The sequence below is a fragment of the Choloepus didactylus genome, chromosome 13 (assembly GCF_015220235.1).
Source record: "Choloepus didactylus isolate mChoDid1 chromosome 13, mChoDid1.pri, whole genome shotgun sequence".
Lineage (NCBI taxonomy): Eukaryota > Metazoa > Chordata > Mammalia > Pilosa > Megalonychidae > Choloepus > Choloepus didactylus.
Genome location: NC_051319.1, coordinates 56,899,608 through 56,924,910, shown reverse-complemented (window position 1 = coordinate 56,924,910; position 25,303 = coordinate 56,899,608). Strand labels below are relative to the sequence as shown.

Sequence of the window (25,303 nt, the reverse complement as noted above, 5' to 3'; positions counted from 1 at the left end):
AAATCCTTTGCTCAGAAACAAAGATCATCCCTTTCTTGCCTACCCTACTCCTGGCCCTTCCTTTAACTCCTCTGTCAGCCTATCACACATTCTCTAATTTGAGGTCCCTTTCAAACACAGACGTCTGGGTGGGTGGTAAGTTTTGGCCAGAGTACTATCTCCCATACCTTCTCCAGATGGACTGGCTCAAGGATTGAACATTCCCCAAGGAAATAAAACCTCTCCAAGTTGCAGGCGAAAAAGGCACTTCAGTGCTATCTGCCTGAAACAAATACATGCTGAAAGCTGAGAGGCCGTCATGACAGAGCTGAGATCCCCACACACCTCTTCTCTGCAGAGGGGGAGACACCCACGCACTCTGGAGCCCACAGCGGGATTCTGGGCCAATTGTGCAGACATGAGCCCCAAATCCCATCCAAACTCCAGCCAGCAACATTTGTATGTCCTCTCTCCAGCTGGCTGGCCCAGCTGTTCTGGTGTCAGGAGAAAGTTATGAGTCACTGGGTAGGGATTTGAGACAAGAGTGAAGTTAAATCATCTATTGGGATCTGTTTGTCATTTGCAATTGAGCCTATTTAACAAGCCAGTGGATAACATTCATCCTCAGGAAGGCCACACAGCCAGAGCTTAACTTTGTATCCCATACTGCAAGACTTCCTCTGAGCTTTGCAGAGGTGAGAAGAGGTAGGGCTGAATGAATGCTGTGTCCCTACTTATTGCCCATGGTGCTCATTAAGTTGTGACCATCTCTGCTTGCAGGTAGTTTTTGGCTACAGACCTATAGCCTATGTGAGCTAGTCGAGCTAGCAGCCTGCCTATGTGAGTCTTCACCAAAGCCTTAGGACTTTCTCTCTGGTCAAGCCACATTATTTCATCAACAGATCTATATGGGCAGCTGCCAGCAAGAGCTGTGTCCACAGCAGGATTTTTCTGGGCCATCTGTGGTTTCCTGCTCCAAGCAGTGCTTCCTCAGTACGTGGGTGGAAGGACTTGCCAGAGGATCCAAGGAGCATAGGAAATCAGGCTGTCCATTGGGACCTTAAAAGCTGTCTAGTCTAGCCTCACATCTGATGATCGAATCACCTGGACAATGTGCCTTCCATGCCAGCATTTATCCGGACCCCTGGCCCCTTAGGGAGGCCTGGCCATGTTTGTATTATTGGGACTGCTAGAAAGTTCCTCCTTATTTGAACAGAAATCATCCCGTTACTATGTTCACCCCCTGATCTTAACTCTGCCCACACAACTATCTTCTAGGTTTCTCTTCAGATACCTGAAAATGCCTATCCTCACCTCCTCTTTTCTTTGTTTTAACACTAATTTGTCACAAAGTGTTATGATGTTCTTTCATTCACTGTTCAATGAATATTTACTATGCACTAGTCCTTTTTCTGGAACTTAGGGATTTACTGATTAACAGGCAGACGTGTCCATATGGAGTTGTGTTCTAGTGGTAGGGAGCAACAGACAAAAGCAAATAAGAATATAAATGTGAAAATATCAACTAGGGATGTATCTATTGCAGGGATTTAGAATAAAGTGATGTAAAAGAAAAGCACAGGTTATTTCAGGGGTCAGGAAAGTCCCATCTGAGGAGGTAACATTTTAGCTGAGTCCTGCATGACAACAAGAAGCCAATTATATGAAGACAAGGTAGGGGGAGGAGAGCTTGTCAAGCTGAGGGACTAGCGAGTCCATAAGGCAGAAGTGAGATAGTGCATGCTTGAGAGAAGCAAGAAAGAGGGTTGGAGCTCAGTGAGTAAAGGCAGAATGGAATAATACAGGGTCAGAAAAGTAGGTGGTGCCTTTTACGTCCAGGATAGGGGGTTTCAATCTTGCAAATGTAATGGGAAGCAACTGGAGGGCTTTACGCAGGTGAAATCATGTTGCTATGTGGGGATTAAATTGGGGGGTGTGGGGGTGTGGGGGTGCTGAGTGGAAGTAGGTAGACTAACTAGGAAGCTACTTCAGTAATCCAGGCAGGAGCTGATGGTGGAGTAGATTATGGTGATCATAAAACAGAATTGAGAGATGTGGACAGATTTGGCATGTGCTTTGGTAGTAGAATCCAGATCTGTCTGCTATTTCTCAGTCCTCTGAACTCATAGCATTTAAAAATATATATATATTTACATTGCTTTCTGCTTTGTTATAGCCAGTTATGTACTATCTCCCGTAGTTTCTGGAATGCTCCTTGAAGGCCAAAACCATGGCTGAGCCCATGACCTCGAACGCCCCAGTGTCTCAGCACGGTGCCTTCCACACATTAGAAACTGAGTCATCTGTAGAATGAATGAATGGAGGAGTGAACGGATGAGTGAAAGCAAACCTCTAACAGGCAGCTTCTATATTTTATTGAAAATTGAAAATAAAGTTCATCAATGACTCTCAATGCCTGTGCATCTGCACGGTAGTTTCTCATGTAACTCCCGAAACATTAGAGAAGTAGTCCCTGATGTACAAAAGCAATGCTGCCTTGGATAAAAACTACTTTCAAAAAACAGAATAAATTATTGATAACAATTCTCATTAACCTTCAGCTATACCTTTTGCCTGAGAGAGGAGGAGGCATCCTAAGCTCCTCACTTTTCAGATGGTGCTTGGGCAATCTTGCCCAAATTCCATTCGGCACCTCGTTCCCTCATTGAAGCTTCTGGAGGAAACTCAGCCTGTCAAGCCTTTCGTGCCTTAGTGCTGATGGCAAGGGCTGCTTAAATAGGTGCAGGAAGACCACATCTGCCTGTTCTTGCATAACACTTCAGAACGACTTTTTACTCTTTGGAGAGGTGAGACTCTGTTAACTGAATGGGAAGAATATTGGTTTGAGAAGCAAATTATTCTGCCCTAGTCTTTTAGTTATTCACAGTGAACCTGGGAACCTCTCTTCTGCAAAGAACTTCATGCATTATTCCCTCTCCGTGTGTCCCATAGCTGTGTCTTTTCTGTCTCACTGCTCAGACCTTCCAGTTCCTACTAGTGGAAGCCTGGATGACCCAGGCAGACCTCTGTGCTTTCCAGTACCCAAGGATGAGGAACTTTCAGAGTCATTTATCCGTTTCCTGTGCCTCCATTTCCTCCCAAAGAAAGGCAAGCACATGTGTTCAGGGATCCTCGTTCCATCCTGGTGTGACCAGCCTGGGCACGTCTGCTGGGCTGGACGCGTGTCTCACACCCTCTCTCTCTCTCATTTATCACCCCTCTTTTGTCTGACCCTCAGCACTTTAATTTGATTTCTGCCTGTCACACTTAAGCTTATTGGATAATTTCACTTTTCCTTCTGATTCTGGTCTCTCTGACAGAGAACGTAATTATAGCGATTGTGCTCTGTGCTATTAATTATGGTAATTGTGATTTTTTTTTCTCTAAAGATTCAGGGGTTAACTGATGATAGCCACATGCTCCTTTCTCTCAGATAATTTGGATTGCAGTAATTAACCTTGTGTCTAGGTTATCAGATATTATCCATTTGCCTCCATTTTATCTCAGAATTGGTTGCTGTTGTACCTTGATGCCCAATGTCCATTTTGTGAGAAGTAAAGGAGGCAACAGAAAGTGGAGTGGAAAATCAGAGAGGAAGGGAAGCATGTCTTTCTCCTCTGCCATCCTCACCTGTTGCCCAAGATAACTGTAGTCCTCCCCAAAATGTTGGTGAAACTCAGATCCTTCGTTTTATGTATTAATCTCTAAACTTCCTAGTGATATTTATAAAAAGAAAGTTGCCCATATTTGAAAATTAAAGGCAGCTACGTATAACAAAGTGGAGGGCAGATATGGCCTGTTGACAATTCCCTCCGATTAAAAGGATTGGAAAAGCCATCACCAGGGTCATTCCATGGTGGGAAGAGAGATTACATGAGGGATAGTCCTTTAGAGAAAACACCACCAACTACAGAGGGAGGAGTGCTGGCTGCCTGCGGTTGGATGTTAGGTGGGAGGGAAAACGAAGATCCCCCAGGCAGGGCGGGTTGCTGAGGCTGGTGGGGTAGTCGCTTCTGCTTTTGCCAGATGTCAGATGTCGTTGCTCACCCATGCGGGTCTTTGAAACCCTCTCTGCCAAGATTACATCTGCTCTGCGAGCATCACTCATTTTGCAAAGCCTGTTCTTTTCCGTCCCTCATCAAGAGGAGCCTGGACACCTGTCATTTTGAGCACAGAACAGAGGAAACTAAGAGTAGGTCACTCAGCCAGCAATTCCTCATCTTTGAATTATTCTTGCAAGTATACTTTGGCAAACTTTTAAAAAAATAAATGAAATCAGATTTTAAAAAAAATTTATGAGAATTTTATGGCACACTGTGGGATTATTAGACAGTCCCTGGATTTAGCAAAACCAGTGTTGGGAATTCTGCTCTAAAGGAATTTTTTCTCACTCTCTTTTTATCCTGTTTTTATTCTCTTTGGGGAAAAAAGAAATTTAGTTCCACAATCTCTTTTTTGAAACCCTTGGGACAGATGTGTTTTAGAATTTAAATTTTTCAGCTATTAGAAACATGATACATAATACTCTGTGGGGTCTGGGGCAGCACCCTTAATGAAGACCACAAATATTTTTGCGGTGAAATATATAAATATTCACCGTAAGAGGGACAAATAAAGACTATAAATGATATGCCAGTTCAGGTCAAATTTTGTCACCAGGTAAGTGGGAAAAGACTTTGGGTTTTAAGAGTATTTTTGGATTTTGCAATTGTGAATGAGAGTTGTGTGCTTGTATTTCCAAAGCTGACTTTGCTGTATTCAGATCTAGAGGAATGGGGAAAAGCAAATCTTAATTTTCCTTTAAATTTAAAGGAAGTCAAGACAGATTTAAAACTATTACCACCAAAACAGTTAATCCAGATGCTGACCACCCCAACATGCTCAATCGCTTTCCAATGACCAGGACTTTAAATCCTGTTTCTGTGTAGTGACCTTTAATAAAAGACACCTATGTAAAGAATCAAGTCATTAAATGATAAGAGACATTTAAACAAACCCTTAATTTCCTGGCACTTTCTCTCATTGGCCTTAAGGAAGTGTATTTTCAGGATGTTTGGAGAAATCATTATTCATTTTGAGGATAGGATTTCGAGTTAAAAAACAAACAAACATTTTTTAGAGTGGTATCACTAGGTTTTACTCTGATTAGGAAGAGGCAGCTAGTGAATGGTGTCTCCCACCCACCCACAATTCAAAGTGATAACTGCCTTTGGAAACCACACAAGTTATTTTACTCAGGTGTAAGTAAATCAAGCCAGCTTAATAAGTCACTTTTTATGAGTAAAGAACACGAACAAAGTCAATAAAGATATAGTTAATATCAGAAAAACCTGGCAATATGTACCAACTTCAATAATAGGTTTAACTGTGTGGCTTTTCAATTTTCACCCAGCTCATTGGGACAGAAAGCAGCTTTAAAAAAAATTTTAAATTAATTTCCTGAAGAGTATAAGAAAATTATAGAAATTCAAGAGATAATGCTTCCATCTCATTTTTGTTCTGCATGTGTCTAAACATACATACATTTTATATATATACATTTATATATATATATATACACACACATGTATTTGTACATGTATTATGTGGATATTTTACCGATAAGCAGCAGTCAGCAATATCATGCTTTGTTCTAGAACAGATCCTTAAATGCTATCTATTTTTTTTCTTCTGGGCTACTGTATAATTAGAAGTTTTTAGTCAAATGTAAATTTCAGGGTGCTGGAAAAGCATCAGAGCTCATTGAAAGAGTCAGTGAGCATGCAGTGAGAACCTGACTTGAAAATATTAATACAAGAAAATGTTTTTTCACTTTCTTTCTGGATCTTGAGATGGTTTTACCCAAAAGTTACAATCAGCAAGAAAACAATAAGGATTTGTAGGGCTTGGTCAAAGTTTTAATCACCTATGATTGGCGATACTTGGGAAAGCACAGGGGTTTTCACTTTTCCCTGTTATTTTAGGTTGTTATTCAGAGCTCAGAGAAGGAGAGACTTGCATGCTGTTTGTATATGTGCATCTGCATGTGCCCTGCATGAAGCTGATTTTCACTCCAGTTCTGGGAATGAACTCATCCCTGCAGCTGTCCGAGCCTGAGGAATCCAAGGCAGAATGGGGATCAGGACAATGAGCATTGTGGCTGAGAGATGTGGTTTTATATTAACTGTACTGAGAGGAAACAGAAGAGAAATTATTAGGAGGGTATTCCAGTCAAAGGGAAAGGAGTACTTCATTTTATTTTAAATCAACTTAGGATTTTGACAAAGGTTTATGGAAAACTCCAGCCATTAATAATATCTTAAGTTTCCTCCCTTTAAAAACACTCTGCAAATATCCTTCTAAGGGCTGGGATAAAGGGCCTTCAACTTAGGCATGATATCTTTGCCCTCTGTTTCATGTTCAATGAAATTGCAAATGTATAGAAAACTCGAGAGAATAATGTAAAAATAACCCACATACTCACCATCTAGAACAAGTAAGTACCAGTATTCTGAGCTTCTGCTTCACAGCTTCTTCCCTCCCCCCACTTCTTCTTCTGTCATATTCTTAAAAGAACAAAGTAATTCTCAATTACAATTCCTTAAACTGATCTTTTTTTTTTTTTTTTTTTAAATCATCATTTTATTGAGATATATTCACATACCACGCAGTCATACAAAACAAATTGTACTTTCGATTGTTTACAGTACCATTACATAGTTGTACATTCATCACCTAAATCAATCCCTGACACCTTCATTAGCACACACACAAAAATAACAAGAATAATAATTAGAGTGAAAAAGAGCAATTGAAGTAAAAAAGAACACTGGGTACCTTTGTCTGTCTGTTTCCCTCCCCTACTTTTCTACACATCCATCCATAAACTAGACAAAGTGGTGTTTGGTCCTTATGGCTTTCCCAATCCCATTGTCACCCCTCATAAGCTACATTTTTATACAACTGTCTTCGAGATTCATGGGTTCTGGGTTGTAGTTTGATAGTTTCAGGTATCCACCACCAGCTACCCCAATTCTTTAGAACCTAAAAAGGGTTGTCTAAAGTGTGCATAAGAGTGCCCACCAGAGTGACCTCTCGGCTCCTTTTGGAATCTCTCTGCCACTGAAGCTTATTTCATTTCCTTTCACATCCCCCTTTTGGTCAAGAAGATGTTCTCCGTCCCACGATGCCGGGTCTACATTCCTCCCTGGGAGTCATATTCCACGTTGCCAGGGAGATTCACTTCCCTGGGTGTCTGATCCCACGTAGGGGGGAGGGCAGTGATTTCACCTTTCAAGTTGGCTTAGCCAGAGAGAGAGGGCCACATCTGAGCAACAAAGAGGCATTCAGGAGGAGACTCTTAGGCACAAATACAGGGAGGCCTAGCCTCTCCTTTGCAGCAACCGTCTTCCCAAGGGTAAAACTTATGGTAGAGGGCTCAACCCATCAAACCACCAGTCCCCTATGTCTGTGGTCATGTTAGCAACCATGGAGGTGGGGTAGGCGAATACCCCTGCATTCTCCACAGGCTCCTCAAGGGGGCACTACATCTTTTTTTTTTTCTTTTTCCCCTTGTCTTTTTTCTTTTTTTTTTTTTTTTTTTTTTTTTTTTTTTTTAACTTTCCCTTCTTTTTTCAAATCACCTGTATGAAAAAAAAAGTTAAAAAGAAAACAAACATACAATAAAAGAGCATTTCAAAGAGACCATAGCAAGGGAGTAAGAAAAAGACAACTAACCTAAGATAACTGCTTAACTTCCAACATGTTCCTACTTTACCCCAAGAAAGTTACATAATATAGCAACATTTCAGTGAACTTGTTCCTACTACAACCATCAGAAATTAACAGACCATAGTCATTTCTGGGCATCCCCAGAACGTTAAATAGCTTATCTGTTCTTCCTGGATTATTGTTCCCCCTTCCTTAATTGCTCTCTACTGCTAGTTCCCCTACATTCTACATTATAAACCATTTGTTTTACATTTTTCAAAGTTCACATTAGTGGTAGCATATAATATTTCTCTTTTTGTGCCTGGCTTATTTCGCTCAGCATTATGTCTTCAAGGTTCATCCATCCTTAAACTGATCTTTAGGCGAAGTGAAAAAATCCATCAATTACTGAGATGAATCTTTGAACTTCCTTAAGCAACGAGTGAAATAGTCTAATTTGACTGTCCAAAAGTCTGAACAGCATGATTGTCCCTTCAAACACTCTGCACTCTTGACCTGACCCTCCCACATGAACTGTCCCAGCTCCACCAGTCCCCTTCTCTGACTCCCCAAGTACACAGCAAAGGGTCAGGTACTATTCTGGTTTGCTAGAGCTGCCATTATGCAAAATATCAGAAATGGATTGGCTTTTGTAAAGGGGGTTTATGGTTGCAAAGTTACAGTTCTAAGGCCATAAAAGTGTCCAAATTAAGGCATCAACAAGAGGGTGCCTTCACTGAAGAATGGCCAGTGGCATCCAGAAAACCTCTGTTAGCTGGGAAGACAGTGGTTGGCATCTGCTCCAGGATTCTGGTTTCAAAATGGCTTTATCCAAAATGTCTCTGAGCTTGTCTCTCTTAGCTTCTCCAGAGCAAACTCTAGGTGAGCATCTTCAAAGCAGTCGGCTCCCAAGCGTCTCTGTAAAGGTCTTTCAGTTGCAGCACTAAGATCCTTCTGTCTGTGAGCTCTTATAGGACTCTAGTGATTTAATTAAGACCCACATTGAATGGGCAGGGCCACACCTCCATGGAAATAATCTAATCAAAGGTATTACCTACAGTTGGGTGAGTCACATCTCCAAGGAAACAATCAAAAGTTTCCACCCTAATCAAAAAGATTAATAACAGCCTCCACAAGGTTGCATTAAAGAATATGGCTTTTGGGGGGACACAATATTTCCAAACAGGCACATGCACTTGTACAAGGCTTTCTCCAAGGAAAGGTCTTTGCTTACCATCTCACCCCACATGCCTCTGCAGCCCCTTCCCCTTCCAAAAGAATTCTTTGAAACAGAATTTTAATTTCTTTTTGAAAACAATTGCTGTTTATGCATCCTATTTTGGGACAATCGACAAGAGCTTTTGGGCCCATCCACTAAAAAGAGGTCCTTGGGGAGGAACCTTTTTTTTCTGTCTCTGTCTCTATCAGCATCTAGGACACAGCCTGGCTCCCAGTAGAAATCAGGGAGTCAGTAAGATGGAAATCGGGCAATGGAAGTAATGAACATCAGGCAGCAAGCCAAGGATAAATGAATGTATCTTGGTGTCCTTTCTGAATGCGGCATAATGTAGGGAAAGAGCTTGCTTGAGAAGTCAGGAGTCCTCAGTTGCAACTAAGCCTTGCTACTATTGGGCTGCACCATATTTGGCAAGTTACCTCATTTCTTGGGACCTCAGTTTCCTTAACAGTAAAATGAAGGAGGCATTTGGTTCTGCCACTGGGGCAGATGTTTGAGTTCAATGATATAAAAAATTTTGAAAGATAGTAAAAAGCTAGTGTGACATGAATACTGTGGGTAAACATGATTGGGAGTGCTGTGGAGTTTTGAGATGGAGATGGTTTGTCTCAATATTTTCAGGCCTGTTAAGGTCATGATTATAGCTGCAGTGTCCTAATGAGTCATTAGACTATATCTGAAACATCCAAAGTGTGTTAAAAATGCATTGGCTCAGTGTGTGTGTGTGTGTGTGTGTGTGTGTGTGTGAGAGAGAGAGAGAGAGAGAGAGAGGTGCAGTGTGGTAGAGAGAAAGAAAACTATTATAACAAAGAACTACCTGAAAGACAAGCCTTGCCTTCTCACTTCAAAAGATTACAAGTATAAACCAACTTTTATTCTTCCAAAGAAAAAATTTTTTCAGAAGGACTCCCAAATTCACAGCTGCTTTTCTTCTCCTTCGTGACAGTGGTTTCAGATCTAAAATGGAACATCTATTATATAGTCGATATTTATTATTATAGTCCATTGAATGCCATCATCATTCTCCAAAATGTGTTGAAGTTAGGTCTGTGCCGTTTCCTTTCCCTCTGAAATGGGTGCTTTTATGTCTCTGTTAGTGGCTGAGAAGAGGAGGAAGAAAGACCAGATGCTTTATTAAGAGGCTAGAGCTATTTTTCTCATTTGGGTGAACCTTACACCTTAATGCAAATATCACTGAACAGGTGGCTGACGCAGTCCCTGAAGACTAGGTACAGAAAAGCTTACAACCAGGATCAGTGGGCCCAAGTAGTTTCTAATTCCAATTGGGAAATGTTCCCCTCTGGTCTGACCATGCATCCTGTGAGTAGCAGCATCTTCTTAATGATGAAGTCCTTGAAACAGGGATGTCCAGGTCACTGAAGGGCACGTGCTATTTAGACGCTTGTTAATTCTTTAAATTTTCCTCTTGTGCAAGAAAGATCAGCAGTTCAGCTCTCTGTGAGGCAGGTCTCCACCATCCAGCAAAGCTGGATTTTCCACACAAACTCCCACTTTCCCACCTCTCTCCGGGCTGAGCCTTACTCAGACTCAGAGGGATGTCCAAATCTGTTTATCTTACCAGCTGCTGAAACAAGCAGCCTTGTTCTTCCTTTCCTTAATTGACACCATCTTTAAAACATCACTATTGAGAGAGGCTGCAAGCAGACAAGTGGTTCCACGTAACACAGTGGTGTCAGGGGATAATCAATTCCTGCTAAAACTGTGGTGGGGAAGCATTTGCATCTTGCTATCACCCTAAGTATTTAATAACAGGGCCAGAAAGCAGAGTGAGCCTTTGCATGCCTTCATGTTTGGAAGCAACTGTGTACTTTTTTTATGGATTTTTATTACCAAAGCCATTAGGGACTTTCAGCCATTCTGTCTACATAAGGAGAGATGCATCAACCTATATTCAACTATTATCTTAAGATTTAAGAGCAGTTTCCATTTATGCCAACATCTCTTTTTCCATTGTCCCTTCTGTTCCCCTTACATTAGCGTACCATGCAAGACTTAAGCTTTGGCATCACACAGACCTGGGTTTGAATCTAAATGTGCTGTCTAGACACGTTATTTAGCCTCCCTGAGCCTCAGTTTCCTCAGGTGTATGATGAAGATTTTAAGGCCTGGCTCCCTCATTTGTTTTGATGTCGAATAAAATACTATGCACGTACACAGAAGATGCTCAATAAACGTCTGCTCCCATCCCATCCTTTCCCCATTTCCACATTATTATCTTCCTTTTCACTAGGGTGAATGCTATGATTTACATTTTAAAAATCACACAGTGAATTATCCGGTCCTAAGAGACTGCTGCCTTTCCTTAACCAATTTCAACACAGATAAAGATAATCACACTGTAAAGAGAAAGATGAGGGGGTAAGAAATCTCAAATGATAAAAAGGAAATTAGATTCAGTGTAAAACCCAGCTAAAGTCTGAATGTGAGTAAATGGTAACAAGAGCATTCTCTTTGGCCGGTTTAGAACAACGTCTCAGATTTGAACTTTGTCCTGACATTGAGACTAGACAGTGTAACACATTGGGATTTTTTTGCCCTAGCTTGATGAACTTTTCATAACCTTTCATGCTGTGTCCACTGTAATCCACTGATAGGCACCATGAAGATGGTTTGATGCACTCTCATGTTTGTCACAAACAGGACCACACAGGGACACACCAATGACACCTCAAGTTTCCAAACCATGTGCAGTTTAGGGGTAACCAGAAAAGAGTGCACGAAATAAAATAAGCCTGTTCACTTGGGAGAAAGCATTTGCCCAGGTGTGGGGCACAGAATTTTTCTGTCCTGCCTGTGAGGCAATCTCAGCAAGTGCCTGACATTCCAATAGCCGGGACCCAGCTGCCTTTCCCACTGTCTTTTAGGACAAAAAAACCCGCTTGACGGAGGGTATCTCTAGTTCCCTACCCTGCCTCAGCTCAGCCTGCTTCCTTTCCTGTCCTCCCAACCCGCAGCTCCAGATGTGTCAGTAGCCTCGGAAATGTTACAACTGAGTGGCCTGGCTCAGAGTTAACTCCGTGTGCCGTCCTCCCCAGCCACTATCACATACCCATGCCCTTCTCCATTGGGGCAGAATCCCCTTCATTAGTACAATCTCTGATCCCAGAGGATTTTACAGACCATTGCATTCCATATCTTTCTATTTCACAAGTAAAGAAACAGACTCCATGATTTGCCCAGGGTCACAAAGTTATCCTGCTCTTCCTTCTATTAATGACAGTGTGAATTATTGATTACCTTTCAAACTTCCTGTGATGCAGGTAGAAATGTGCTTTTCAAAAGAATTAATGGCTCCTGATAGTAAAATGACTTTTCTTGTGAGGGATAAAAATGTGTCTCTACCATAATTTCTTCTTTATCTCAAGGCCACACTTCAAGTTACTAATAAAAACATTTTGCAGTCGCAAGTTTTCGAGTATATTTTTCTCATCATTGCTATTTATCATTAAAATGTTTCATTGGATGTCAACCTTCTGGAAGATGTGTACCAAATCAGACACAAGTTATAGCCATACAGCCAAGCCCACTATGCCGTGCATACGGGGGTTGTTTGCCATGGCTGCACACATGGGCGTTCTGTGGGGCAGCCAGGTGGGGTCTTCAAAACAAGTGTTGTTAGTTCATTGGTCTATATAGTCATTGGGTCCTATTAGGTTCACCTGCTAAAGCTGTTAACACAGCAAATTGCAGATGATGGTGAAAAGAGCAGAATACCTCATGCAGCAGCGGTGATATTCTTTTCCTGGATGGCAGAGAAGTTGCCCTCAGAGCCTTCAGGGATGGGGCTGGTAAGGCTGATGGGTGAAATAGGCTTCTTAAGACAAAGGGAACTGGTGGGAATGTTTACTGAAGCGGGTCAGGCAGCCACTGCTCAGCTGCAGAGTGCTGTCATGTGCAATGTGAGCCAGCAAAGCTAGAGCTCTGATTTTTTTTTTTTTTTTAAAGAAGCTGGAAATTTGGAGTTGTAAGTTAAATCTCCTTTTTTTTTTTTTTTTTTTTTTTTCTTTCTAAATAACCCTAGATGTTGGCATCTGATTCCGTTTTTTTCTTGTCTGTGAGCCAGCTCTGGCCCAAGTACTACCGGTTTCTGAGCCCCCATAGAATTTCCCAGGGCAGGATATGAGAGAAAAGCCAGGCAGAGGATTAGAACTAGCTCAGAGGTAGATGTGAATGGTACTCTGGATAGGCTTGTTATGGTTTCCTAACCCTCATGCTCCTATGAAATTAACCCAGTTGATCCAGAAGTAAGATGTGGCAATTTATGACCTCATTTTCTGACTTCATAATCAGTTCCAGTTCCACTGATGTTCCCTTTGCTTCAACCTCTACAGATACAATGACCCACTGTGTGACAAGGGCACGGGAGGTGGAGGGATGGGGTAGATGGAAGCTCCAGTTATTGAAAATATTTTATTATTTAAAAAAAAGCAATTATCGAAGTATGAATGTATTCGCAAAATTTCCAGGCAGACCTTTTTTAACAACCCTTTTTTGTTTGGTCCATCAGTTCGGAATACCTAAAGGCTGGTCCCTGGCCAATTAACATTTGGCACAGTTAATTTAACTCATGACAGTCTATAGTGGCAACATTAATTTGTGTATCACAGTTCTCTTAGTCAATTTGGTCTTGAGAACTTTAGGGGGGGAGTAGTAAAAAGCATTTTTGTCTGAGCTCAGAGTGCCTGGAAAGTCAACACAAACCTTTTCCACGTGACTCAAACACAAATTGTATAATTAATTTTAGATGAACCTAAGCATACCTAATAAATTCACCAAGCAGATGCATGTTAAAATTAAGAAGGTTCTTAAGGTTTTCCATGAATTTGGTGCTTTGGGACAGAGAGTAAGATTATAATTTTATAGAAATCAAGTATTGTACAAAGGCCATCTCTGTTCAGACTAAGAAGGGTAGAAGGCTGAGACAATTTTGTGGAACATTCAGGCATAATAAGCTTACTTTTGAAACAAACATTTTTGTTTAGAATTCTTCATATTGACAGTTTTCCCTTAACTAATTTTCTGGATAGCTGCTTAACTTTTAAGTCTAAGTCATATTTAGCCTCTATAAGCACAGCCACAGACAGGAAAATTGACAAATGTGTGCAGCTACCTATAAATATGCTGTTATGTGGGAAGCATTTTTCAGAGTTTTGAAAATTACTTAAACAGCCTCTTTAATTGCAGCAGCCAGCTAGCTCAAGGCTTTAAAACTCAGGTTTTGGAAAGTTGCTGTTTGTTTTCGCTCTTGCCAGGCTGGTGCACGTCTGTATTGTATGGTCCTAGGGAGGAGATCCTGCCCATGTTCTGTGGGATGGGAGATGATGATGTGATTGTATTGGGGTCCCTCCACAAAGTAATCATGTCAATCATTTGAACCAATGATTCAATAATTTCAGTCGTTTGAACCAAGGATTCAATGATTTCAATCTTTTGAACCAATGATTCAATGATTTCAATCATTTCATATATATAGTATACATGTTTACAAAGGTTAGGACCCAAGGTTGAATAGGAAGGGAATAATGCATTAAAACCTCAACTGAAGAAAATTTAAAAGTGTCCACATGGACTAGCCAAGATAAATCAGTACTGCCAGAACACTCACCCATATGATATACATGTTAACTACATGATGATATGATGATAGAAAGGCACATAAAACAGCTATTTTTCCTGGCACAGAGTCCCATTCTAAACCTGGAGATATTTAAATGACCCACCTCCGCCCTGATCCTTGCTGTGGGTAAGGATTTAAGAAGCCATTGAATTGCATAATACAGCTCTTCTGCGCATTGCCCTTCCTTCTGGCTGCTGGGGTTTAGCATTTTGCATCTGACCTATGCAATCCTAAGACTAAAAGAATTAGAACTGGAGGAAATAATAAAGTACCAGAAGTTTGTCATGTTATCTTGTGAGATGTTTGTACAAAGATGAATGCAGTTGTAGAAGGATAGAGACTCGTTTGTCAGATCAAGACAAATTAGTCTTTAAAAGTCTACAGATATTTCCAAAACTTTCTAAAAGAATGAGAAACCGCCTTTTGCTTATGCTTCCATTACATGTTGCAAACTCTCTGAGATAATGTGCTTCTAAATCACACAATAATGCTGCTCTTGAGCCCTTGGTGCATGTTACTCCTACTAATTCCCCACATGTTTTCTCATCTAAAATGTAACAGCTGGCTGGTGTCTGGTTTACGTTTTACTTACTCTTGTTATTGATTCCTCACCTTTAATGTTACACTGAACAGGAACCATGAGACGCAAATAGGAGCACCTCAGAGCTCCTTTCCTTTGGGTTCAGATTCTCCATAATATGGAGAACTGGCAAATAAATGAATAAATAGACTGCCGCTGTTAACCTGTCTATAAATACATGTTTATGTTCTCAGTAATGGGCTGCCCTTGTGAACAAGTAATTATTCAAGGTTTAATTTTAATCTACACATCAGAGATGGAGCTATAGAATTGTTCAGAGCTTTTCTCTCAACCTGTCTCCCTCTTTGATTTTCAAGATAAAGCAAATTAATTAATGTGTACTTTTCAGTTGAAGAAATGATTAAGCCCCAACTGTGTCTGTGAAATTATAACTTGCGATGCAACACTCCGGACTTGTTAATGCTTTTTTTGGCAGGAAGAAAAGAGACATAGGTATCTAATGTTAAATGGTGTTCTAAAAAGCACAAGTTAGCAGTTTGTTTGCCAAACTAACTTTCAAAGATGTCTAGGTTACTAAGTTTGACTTTTCTACACACAAATCTTAAATGATTGATGGACTACCATGAAGTAGCTTTGTTCAAAAAAGATAATCTTTGGCAAGCTACTTCAAAGGCGTTACTACTCTGCAAAGATGAAAAGACATCCCCATTTTACATTAATTTCCCTGATAGATCAGCACTTACTTCAAATATGCCTGAAAATTATGTGATATGTACTGTAATGTGAGTGTTCTTTCACTATATCCAACAGTCCCACATGGGACTGTTTTTATTTCCAAGATTTAGGGGAATTTCTCTACACACAAAGAGCATTTTAAGAAAGTGTGGATGGGTAGATGGTATATTCTGACATTTTTATTCACTGCTGTTTCATTGCAGAGAGGGACAGAATATTTTTAATCAACAATACCATTTCAGGATGTGGTTTCAGATTCCCCCTATGGTATTTCTCATAGGGTCTGAAAGAGCCTATTTATTTCTTTTAAACAGAGGTTGTGTTGTGATTTTATTTGTCTAAGGTCACTGTAGAACTATGTAAAGCAGGGGTCAGAATCTCAACTAAGGGGGTTAAGCAGGTAATGAAAATGAGTGGACAGGCTCAGTTCTGTGTGTGTGTGTGTGTGTGTGTGTGTGTGTGTGTGTATGTGTGTGTATACCGGGGGTGAAGCATGGTACCAGAGGAGAACTGTCATTTGGGTTAGTATGATAGATTTTCTGATTTTTTTAAAAAGAAGCTAGAATTCTTGATGGTTATCAGCAATCTCCTAATTTTTTCATATTGGCAGCTATTTCAAATTTTTGAAAGATCCTAAGCTGGCCAAACAAAACATGTCTGCGGGATGTCCAGTGTTTGATCCCTGTAAACCTACAGAAAAAGAAAGATATTTACCTTAAAAGGTAAAACAAACAAACAAACGAAAAATCCTTCTCAGTTGTCCACTTTTTTTTTGGAAAGTAGAGTTTCTGAATTAGCCATAATGGCCTCAAGAAGGCTCAGGACAAAAGAACTAAGGCCCTGTGTTGTGTGTTGGGAGAAGCTTTCCAAAAGGGCTCAGATGTACAGCGGAAAGAGAGCACAGTGGGCCACAGATACAGGTTTATGTAAAACACAGATTTATGTAAAACCCAATAATCAGTGGATTCATAATGGAAAAGATGGGAAAAGTAGAGGCCCTTTTTTCCTTGAACTTATCTTCAAGGCCATTTCATTTTATGTAGTTGAATAAAGCTGACTTGCAAAAAAAAAAACAAAAGCAAAAAAATTCCTTCTCTGCTCTTTGGCAGGGTGAAGTAGAGAAATAAAGTCTCTCCGCTGAACTACTATGAGGTCAGAAGCCTTGCTGCTATATTTCACGCTGCTACACTTTGCTGGGGCTGGTTTCCCAGAAGATTCTGAGCCAATCAGTATTTCGCATGGCAACTGTGAGTATCCACAACTTCACTCTCACTCCCTTTGCGGACATGTTAGCCGGCATCAGCCATCAAAGAGTAACAACAGAGATTTTAAAAATAGGAGAGTTGCTAGTCATTCAAACTTGTGTAAATGTCAAAGCTGGATAATTCAAATTGGTGGGATGACTGTTATATTAACACCATCAACTGTTATTGTGAATACACGTATATTTGAGGATTCAAACTTGCCTCAGTATCTCTGATCAAGTCTCAAGTACTATATGGAGGCTGTGATCGTGACTTAAAACCAGCTGTTGGAGAGATTTTCACAGGCATTTGGGTATTGCCATTAGAACACATCTTCATATATAATTAATATACAGCCATATACAGCCATTGTTTTTCAGCTCATAAGATATGAGCTGAAAATAATAAGACCATGTTGGAGTAATTTAGAAATAAAAATTTTGAGTTTTTAGACTTAGATGTTGTATCATTCCAGACTTAGGTAGAGAGTACTTTTGGATTAATAGAGGACCAGTTTTAACTGTTTATAGATTTTCCTTTGGTCTACACTTCACTTTTAAGGGTAGATTACAATATGACAAAGAATTCAATTGTTTCCTCAAAAAAGGAAAGTCTTACCTGTGTTTTGCACAGAACAGCCAATATATGACTTTCTGTTTTTCCTTACCTCCAGAAGATAGTATTTTATGAGAGTAAAGGTGGAAGAGGCTATTTTCCCAAAATATCTATTTTCCCAGTAATTATACCGAAACAAATCCTGGGTGAACCAGACGAAGTGTGTTTAACGTTAATATGGGGCACTAACAAGATCAGTCATCACCCAGCTCACTGCTGGATGCTCTAGGTTGAAAAAGGAGATAATTCTACATGATGGTGAGGAGGCAAGCCTGACATATAAAGCAATTAGAGAATCAAAGGCCAAAGCGTGTGGTTAAAGACCCAATTGTGTGGCCCAGGGTCGTCACTCTCAAAGTGGCAGAGTGGCAGTGTCCCCCTAACTCAAAGTACAAAAACTTTAGCAAGCATTTATTTATCTGCAGTCAGGATAGGTTTTTCTATCTTTGGTGCCACAGTACAGAAGCGTTCCTAACCCAGATGTACTCCTGAGAATCACACTTAAATGATCACTCAAACCCTTGATAGGAGAGAGACATGTGAATGGGTGAATGAAACTTCAGAGCAGTGGAAGGAGACACATAAGATAATCACAAGCCTGATTGTGAGTAAAATATACTGGGACTTTCTAATAAGATACTCATTGTGAGTAGTGCTCAGATACTATAAAGTTTTAAAGTACAGGGGTCTGAGCATAAATCTGTGAATGGTTTTCCATTCATTATTTACCCCTCTGGAAAACAATTGCCTTTTAAATGTGACTCATCTTTCTTTTCCTCCTTGGTTTCTTTGGAGGATTGCCAATGCTCTGGAGATTGTTGGTTTAAAGGCAGAGAGATGTTGAGGTGTAGGTATTTCTATAGGTCAGATGTTATTACAAATTGCCACTCCCAGCCCAAGAGAATTGTAGAAAAAGAGAAATACACTCACTGACTCGGCAAGTCAGGAAAATTCCAGATCACCTGACTGGCTACACTCAGTTTGACCCTATCCTGTCAAAACCCCCATTTTTGTGAGATTAGCCAATTGCTTAACTCAAGAGTGAACTTCCCACAGTTCCTAGAATGCCAACCAACTTGGCGGAGCTGCCTTCAATAGTAGATTATTCCAACTGGACGCCTGTGGAGACTGTATTTTTCTTCTGGCTCCTGGACGAGGGCTCTCGCCTCCAGACCACATTGCTTTTGTGGTGATTGATGGGAAAGCCGCTTTGAAATAGTTTTGTCCCGAGACAAGATCTTTGGCAGACTGCCCCTTGGGCTTAGCGCTCTACAGAAGATGAAAAGAAAACTGTGGAAGAAAAGAGCACCTTCATGCAAAGGATTCACTGGCAAGTTTAATCCCCAGAAGGAGGGACAAGGCAGAAATTGTGATACTTAGAAATATAAGTCCAGGCTGATTATCATCTGGAAATGAAACTGTGACTGGATTAGCCTTAAAGAGCCCTATTCTATCATAATATTTCCTAAAATAATGACTTGTTTGCCGATGGAAAATTGTGGTCTGACTTAAACATGGTTTTGTTTTGTGGCTCACCCCCCTCCCCTCCTTCCCCTGTCATTTCTTGGCTTGATTTCTTTTCCCCACTCTTGCCCTATCTTCTCTTTGCACAGATACAAAACAGTATCCGGTGTTTGTGGGCCACAAGCCAGGACGGAACACCACACAGAGGCACAGGCTGGACATCCAGATGATTATGATCATGAATAGAACCCTCTACGTTGCTGCCAGGTAAGAGACCTCTTCCTCCGTCTGTCTTCACAGCACCCCAAGGTCCAAAGTCCTCAATTAATCAGCTTGCACCATTTGTAAGATCTTGAGCTTCCCAAATAGAATGTTGCTTCATTTAAAAGCTCCTTCAGTTTGTCAGGCAATCATTCTTTCAAGATTTTCTGTGTCTGTTAACTTTATGTGGATTTAGATAGAAATAATTGCATGTTTTAGAGCTTAAACCCAAATAACCCAGTTTATCTTGAACCTATATGCAAATATTTACTCAAGCACCCAGTAGAGTGCTTCACTGTCTGAAACTTGTTGATTAATGGACTTGAATGTGTAAACATATATTATATAGTGCCCGTGTAGATGTGTGTATGTTAAACCTACTGAGGTTTTTTTTTTTGCAATGAATATATAGCATGCACCATTTTTTTTAACAGAAAGGCAATGGCATCCAACAAAAGCATAAATATAATCTGTTTTGGAAGAGTTTTTTATTTGGCTCTACCGAGAGAATATTCATCCATTAGGGAAATGTCATTTAGACCAGGCCATGTCCTAAGGCTGAAAGACATGGTAAGAATAGCATGACATGGTTAGGTAAGAATGACATGGTACAGGATCACCTGGGTTTAAACTTTGGTTCTACTTCTGCCCTTAATTTAGCTGGAAGACAACCTCTCTGGCCATACGTTTCCTCTGTCAAATGAGAGGTTTGATTAGATGATCTTAATGAAGTCTCTTGGTATTCCAGCAATATATGATCCCTTGTTTTTTGAGTGTGTGGCACCTTCAGAATAGTTATAAATGAATAATGACAGGAGCCACCACCTGTCTCACAGCATTCCTCTGTGGGCTTACCTGGGTCTGCAGTGATTAATCATTTCACACTTAGAAGATGAAGCAGAGATTTTGTTTGTGATACTTGCCTGGCTATGAGTGTGGGTAAAGAACGGTTAGATAGCAACAATACGTGATTCTTTTCAAGCACTTGGACGTTCTAAGGTGACAAGCTCTGCAACATAAAATAAAATATCATTGGCCACATTAAAAAATCCCAAGAATACCCCACATTTTGTCACAGAGAACAATGTCCACACAATTTTTAAAATTTTGCTTCACAAATACTTATATATAACACATACCAGTTGTCCGGAATATGTAAGTTGCAAATGTAGTTGTAAGAACTTTATAATTTTTAACTCATTCAGTCCTCAAAACAACCCTTGGAAAAGGAGCCATTGTTATCCCCATGTCTCTGTGTGAGTAAACCCAGGTACAGAGAGCTTACATGACTGGGCCAAGATGTCAGAAGCTGGATTTGAACCTTGATGTTCTTGCTCTAGAGTCTGTGCTCTTACTCCCTGCATTATGTGCCTACTGAGCAGTAAAGGTGGTATTATTTGCCCTGGTAGTAACCTTCTAATAGCTGTTGCCCAAGAAAATAACCGTTGTGATATTCATTAAAAAGCATCCCAAATAAGGTCCTAGCAGCCAGCTCTCCTGTAAAATACCAGCTTTTTGTTAAATATCATTCTTAGTTTCCTAAATGTAGTAGGGCTGGGAGATTACACTTGTACCCAATTATCTAAAGGCTGGTCGAAACAAATGATTAAACAGGATCTGTGAGAAGTGGGTTGTCTCAAGAATCTTCAGGGAATTGTTAACTTTGCAACTGCATCTCTGGGGTCCAGTGTTTTAGCATCAGTATGGACTGCAGGCAAGGGGGAGTGACCATTGTTCCAGCTCATTAAAACCAAGACTCTTTTATCCTAGTCCCCACCTCATCCCCCCAAAAAGAAGAAGAAATAGAAGAAAACAAAACAAACAACAACAACAAAACAACAAGGAAACATTTATTTTTTAAAATCAATAAAACAGAATTGTCTTTGGCTAGAGATCAAGTTTGTAAACCCTGCCCATTGACATGCTGGTTTTTGCTCCATACCCAGCCACTTCCTGTCAATATGCACCCTTGGAAAAATTGCTGAAGGAGCTCTGTGGCCCCCACATTTGGGACCTCTCCCCTCCAACATTTCCCTGAAAGGTCTAGGTTCCTGGGCAGCAAATAACACAAATTAAAGTTAAATCCTTCCCCCAAGCTCACACCATGGCAACACAGTTTAGTGTTGCTCATGGGAGGTGGGTAGAGGAAGTCCTAGGAATAAGTCAGTTTGTGTTCAAATAACTTAATGCAAGAAAAGCAGTGTATGAGTCCTGGGATGCACACACAGGTGGTTGGGAACAAACCCTGACCCTGGTCTGTGGCTTACTCCATAAAGCACTGTTGCTGTTTGCTGGGGCAAAGTGATCTGGATATTGAAAAAGATTGCCATTTTCCAAAAAGAGATTTCATCCACGGAATTCTATTTTTAAAAGCCTTCCCAGTTCTTCTAGACAATTGGTGTCAGCAATCAGAAGCCAAATCCCATCCAGAACCCGGGGATTGAGTGAGGTTTGGTGGCAAGAACCCCTTTCAATTCTGCTTTATTATTATCCACTTTGTACGTTCTTCTTCTTTTTTTAAAAAAATCTCTAAACTGCTGATTAACATAAACAGACCATGCCAGAAGGGGACAAACCAAGAGCTTTCTGAGGAGTTGCCAATGCATATTAATCAGCTGTTAATTTACAATTCATATATTCAGCTCCTACTTAAGTTTTAAGGGGAGGCAGGGCAAGGAAAAGCCTAGTCATCTCAAACCAGATTCCAAAGTAAGAGGCAATTCCATTCCAATAATGAGCCCCACCACAGCACCACCAATAAAGTCAAACAAGTAATAAATGAATGCAATTAAATTGCCTTGAAATTAAAGGACAGGGCAGTTCTGGCACCCTATTGAAGTCTGAAGAAACTTCCCAATTCAGCAATTTACAAAACAGGCTCCCCATTCTCCTCACCACCCTTACACACACACACTCACACTCACTGTTCAGTAGCAGCAGGGAATTTGTAAGCCAACTGCCCTGCCCCCTCCTTTTATTTTTCACGTGAGAGAGCCTCTTTTTATTTCTTTTCCTTCTGTTGTGGCTTTCCTTAAAAGCAGTAGCAAACAGATTTCCCAAGCCCTGGAAAAAGAAAAAAAGAAAAAAGAAGTGAATCCTGTTAGCAGATAATTCCTTCCTTCTTTCCTTCCTTTCTTCCTTCTTTCCTTCCTTCCTTCCCTCCTTCTTTCTTTTTTTCTTTCTTTTAAATAATGAGGGGGTCTTGAAAGTCTGTCAGAGGCTTGAGGTCCTGGTTTAAAGCTGAGGATAATTTTCCAGCCCCAGGACTTCCTGCATAATAGAAAAAGTCAATGTTATTTCAAGGGAAAATGAGCTGTTTTGCTTTCCCTCACTAGACCCCATCTCCCCAGTTAAGTGTAGGTCTTTTCTTTTCTTTCTTCTGAATTCCAGACAAAAACACCCTTGTACTCAGCTCACACAGAAGGGGATGTTTAAACATAGCCCCACACCTGAGCTGCTGATTCTGTTTCTCCCCTTCTAAGGAGAGATTGGCAGCAAACCATAAAGAGAACCAAATTCTCAGCAAAACAGGAAGGTGAACAGAAGCAAGAAATGTAAACTTAGGCTTGAGTACATTTGAGACCTTAATTGACCATCATTGTGTGAACTAGAGAGTAGCTTCTGGAAATAACTTTTACATCTATCATATTTTTTCCCTTCATCTTGTCAATCAAATCATCAAAGCTAAGCTGTAAATATATTTTCTAAAGAGAGATGAAGAGGGAGATTCCCTTTTTGTTAATTCTGTTGCTGAGCAGATGTGGCGTGTTGAACACCAAGTGTTTGTTACATGCATTTGAAGATACTTAAAGGGCACGTGAACCATCTGGGTTGCAGGCTTTTGGCCCATTTAATTTTCAGAGTCCTTTTTTCCTGAGATTCATATATGCAGATACTGTCGTTTTAGTATCAGAAAGACTACAAGAGAATTTGCCATAAAAGTGCAAGATGTCACCATATTATCAGAAGGTGCTGAATGTGATCCAGAGGCATCTCTTGTAAGCTGAGCTCTTTCCTTTTTCTTGCATATGTATGTCTTCTTTTTTTTTTTTATAACATGGATATGGTTTTATCTGCCCTGAATGAGATATAACTCATTCAACAGAAAATGAGCTGTCTTGACTCTTGTGTTCGTCAATTGTGTTTAACTTTGCATTAATTATTCTTTGTTTACAGGGACCATATTTATACTGTTGACATAGACGCTTCACACACTGAGGAAATTTATTGTAGCAAAGTAAGTAGTTTTTAAACCATCTTTCTGAAATAAAGGGCCTTTCTTGAAGAATTATTTTCTTGAAGAAATGTATTCATTGAGATGATGTGGCTAATAATTTGGTAATATCAGTATGCATTTTGTGATATCCTAATTTGGGGTAGGTTAGGGTTTAATAAATGTTAAGAAATAGTTACATACTCCACGTGTCATTCATCAAATACGTGTGCATATGTATTTTGGAGTTAGGTAATTTCTAAATTCCTCCCATGTTTATGCCCCCAAAATACTGCTTTTCACATGTAAAATTTTATCCTAGAAATCTATTCCTCACATGTTGGATGTGACTCTCACATTTGCCTCTAGTGGTTCAGAAATTTGATCATTATCCATTTCAGACATATAAAGAATAACCTAAGCTTTCCTTATAACTCCATATGTGGGGGTATTTTAGTTAATGAAATCTGTACCATAGAAATAAACAATCCCTCAGTTTTTTAATTTACATGAAGGAGTATAGCCTGAATTTAATCTTTGTCTACCTAAAAGGAATGTCCCCTTTATGTTTAAGAAAATGATTTCCATACTTAAAGGAAAAAAGCTGCTTTGCACAAATTGATTTATCAACTGAAATGAAAGGGCAAGAACATGTATTTTATCAAAATGAGATAATTTAGCAAGTCAGTTTGGACATTTCATGTGACATTTCCACATTTATTTATTATTCTTTCTCCTTTATCTCAAAGAGAAGAAGATCCTTTTGTAGTTTAATTAATAGATTGGAGTTCAAAATTAAATGAACATTTCCATCTCTAATCTTGTGTTGTTATGGTGAATTAATCATGGAGAAAGGGTGCAGAAAGCTTTCAATAAATATATGTTCAGCCTCTAGTCTCCCCAAGGGAACTCTTACTTCTAAAATCAAATCCAACCATCTCTGGGCTCTGATTGATTTCTTTCTTGATCCCGGCAGAAACTGACGTGGAAATCTAGACAGGCTGATGTAGACACATGCAGAATGAAGGGAAAACATAAGGTAGGCAATTTTCATTTTTCCTGCAGCTGCCACTTTGGGTTAAGTTGTTGACTGTTATCTCCAGCCATTGACTGTGATGTGGAATGGATCATGCCATTCACTTTTTCCCCAGTAATTGCTTTTTCCATCAACTTATTGAAGGCTTTAATTTGCAAAAATAGTTTGCTTTTAATGTGATGAAACATTATGACAGCTGCTAGGGCTGCATCATGGACTGCTTAGGCACACCAGGGATTACGGGCACAAAGTCGGCTGCCCCCCACTCTTCTAAGTGCACTCTCCCATAGCCCCACCTCGCAGTTCAACACCCCCAGGGGGTCTGTGGAAGAGCTCATAAAAGGCTGCCGCAGACATACAGGGTTTTGTGCCTTCGGTCATATAACAACATAAAAACACACTTCAACCAGGAGCCGTGTACATCAAGGGACCCCAGAGTTATCTGGCATTAAAATTAATATGATGGGCAGTTGGAACTTCCAGGCTTGCCTCCCTTTTGTGGCACAAACACACACTTCTCCATTCAACGCCATTTTAAAATTTACTTTTGCAAAACAGTTGTTGTCACTATCATCTTTTGGTTAACATCAGGAGGAGCTCAAACTTTTAATAGGAACTCTTCAGCCACCTTCATTTTAACGTAACTGTGGG

General features: G+C 40.2%; 1 protein-coding gene across 6 annotated transcripts in view; it reads left to right on the top strand.

Annotated features, from left to right (window-relative positions):
* The window catches only part of SEMA6A (semaphorin 6A), a 135,078-nt gene that overhangs the window by 57,455 nt on the left and 52,320 nt on the right, over positions 1-25,303 (top strand). For all 6 annotated transcript variants that reach the window (XM_037801187.1, XM_037801186.1, XM_037801182.1 and 3 more), the window contains exons 2-5: positions 16,929-17,066; positions 19,292-19,409; positions 23,580-23,640; positions 24,593-24,655. In XM_037801187.1, coding sequence (XP_037657115.1) covers positions 16,967-17,066; positions 19,292-19,409; positions 23,580-23,640; positions 24,593-24,655 — 342 coding nt within the window. In that variant the 5' untranslated portion in view covers positions 16,929-16,966. The remainder of the gene's footprint in view (positions 1-16,928; positions 17,067-19,291; positions 19,410-23,579; positions 23,641-24,592; positions 24,656-25,303) is intronic.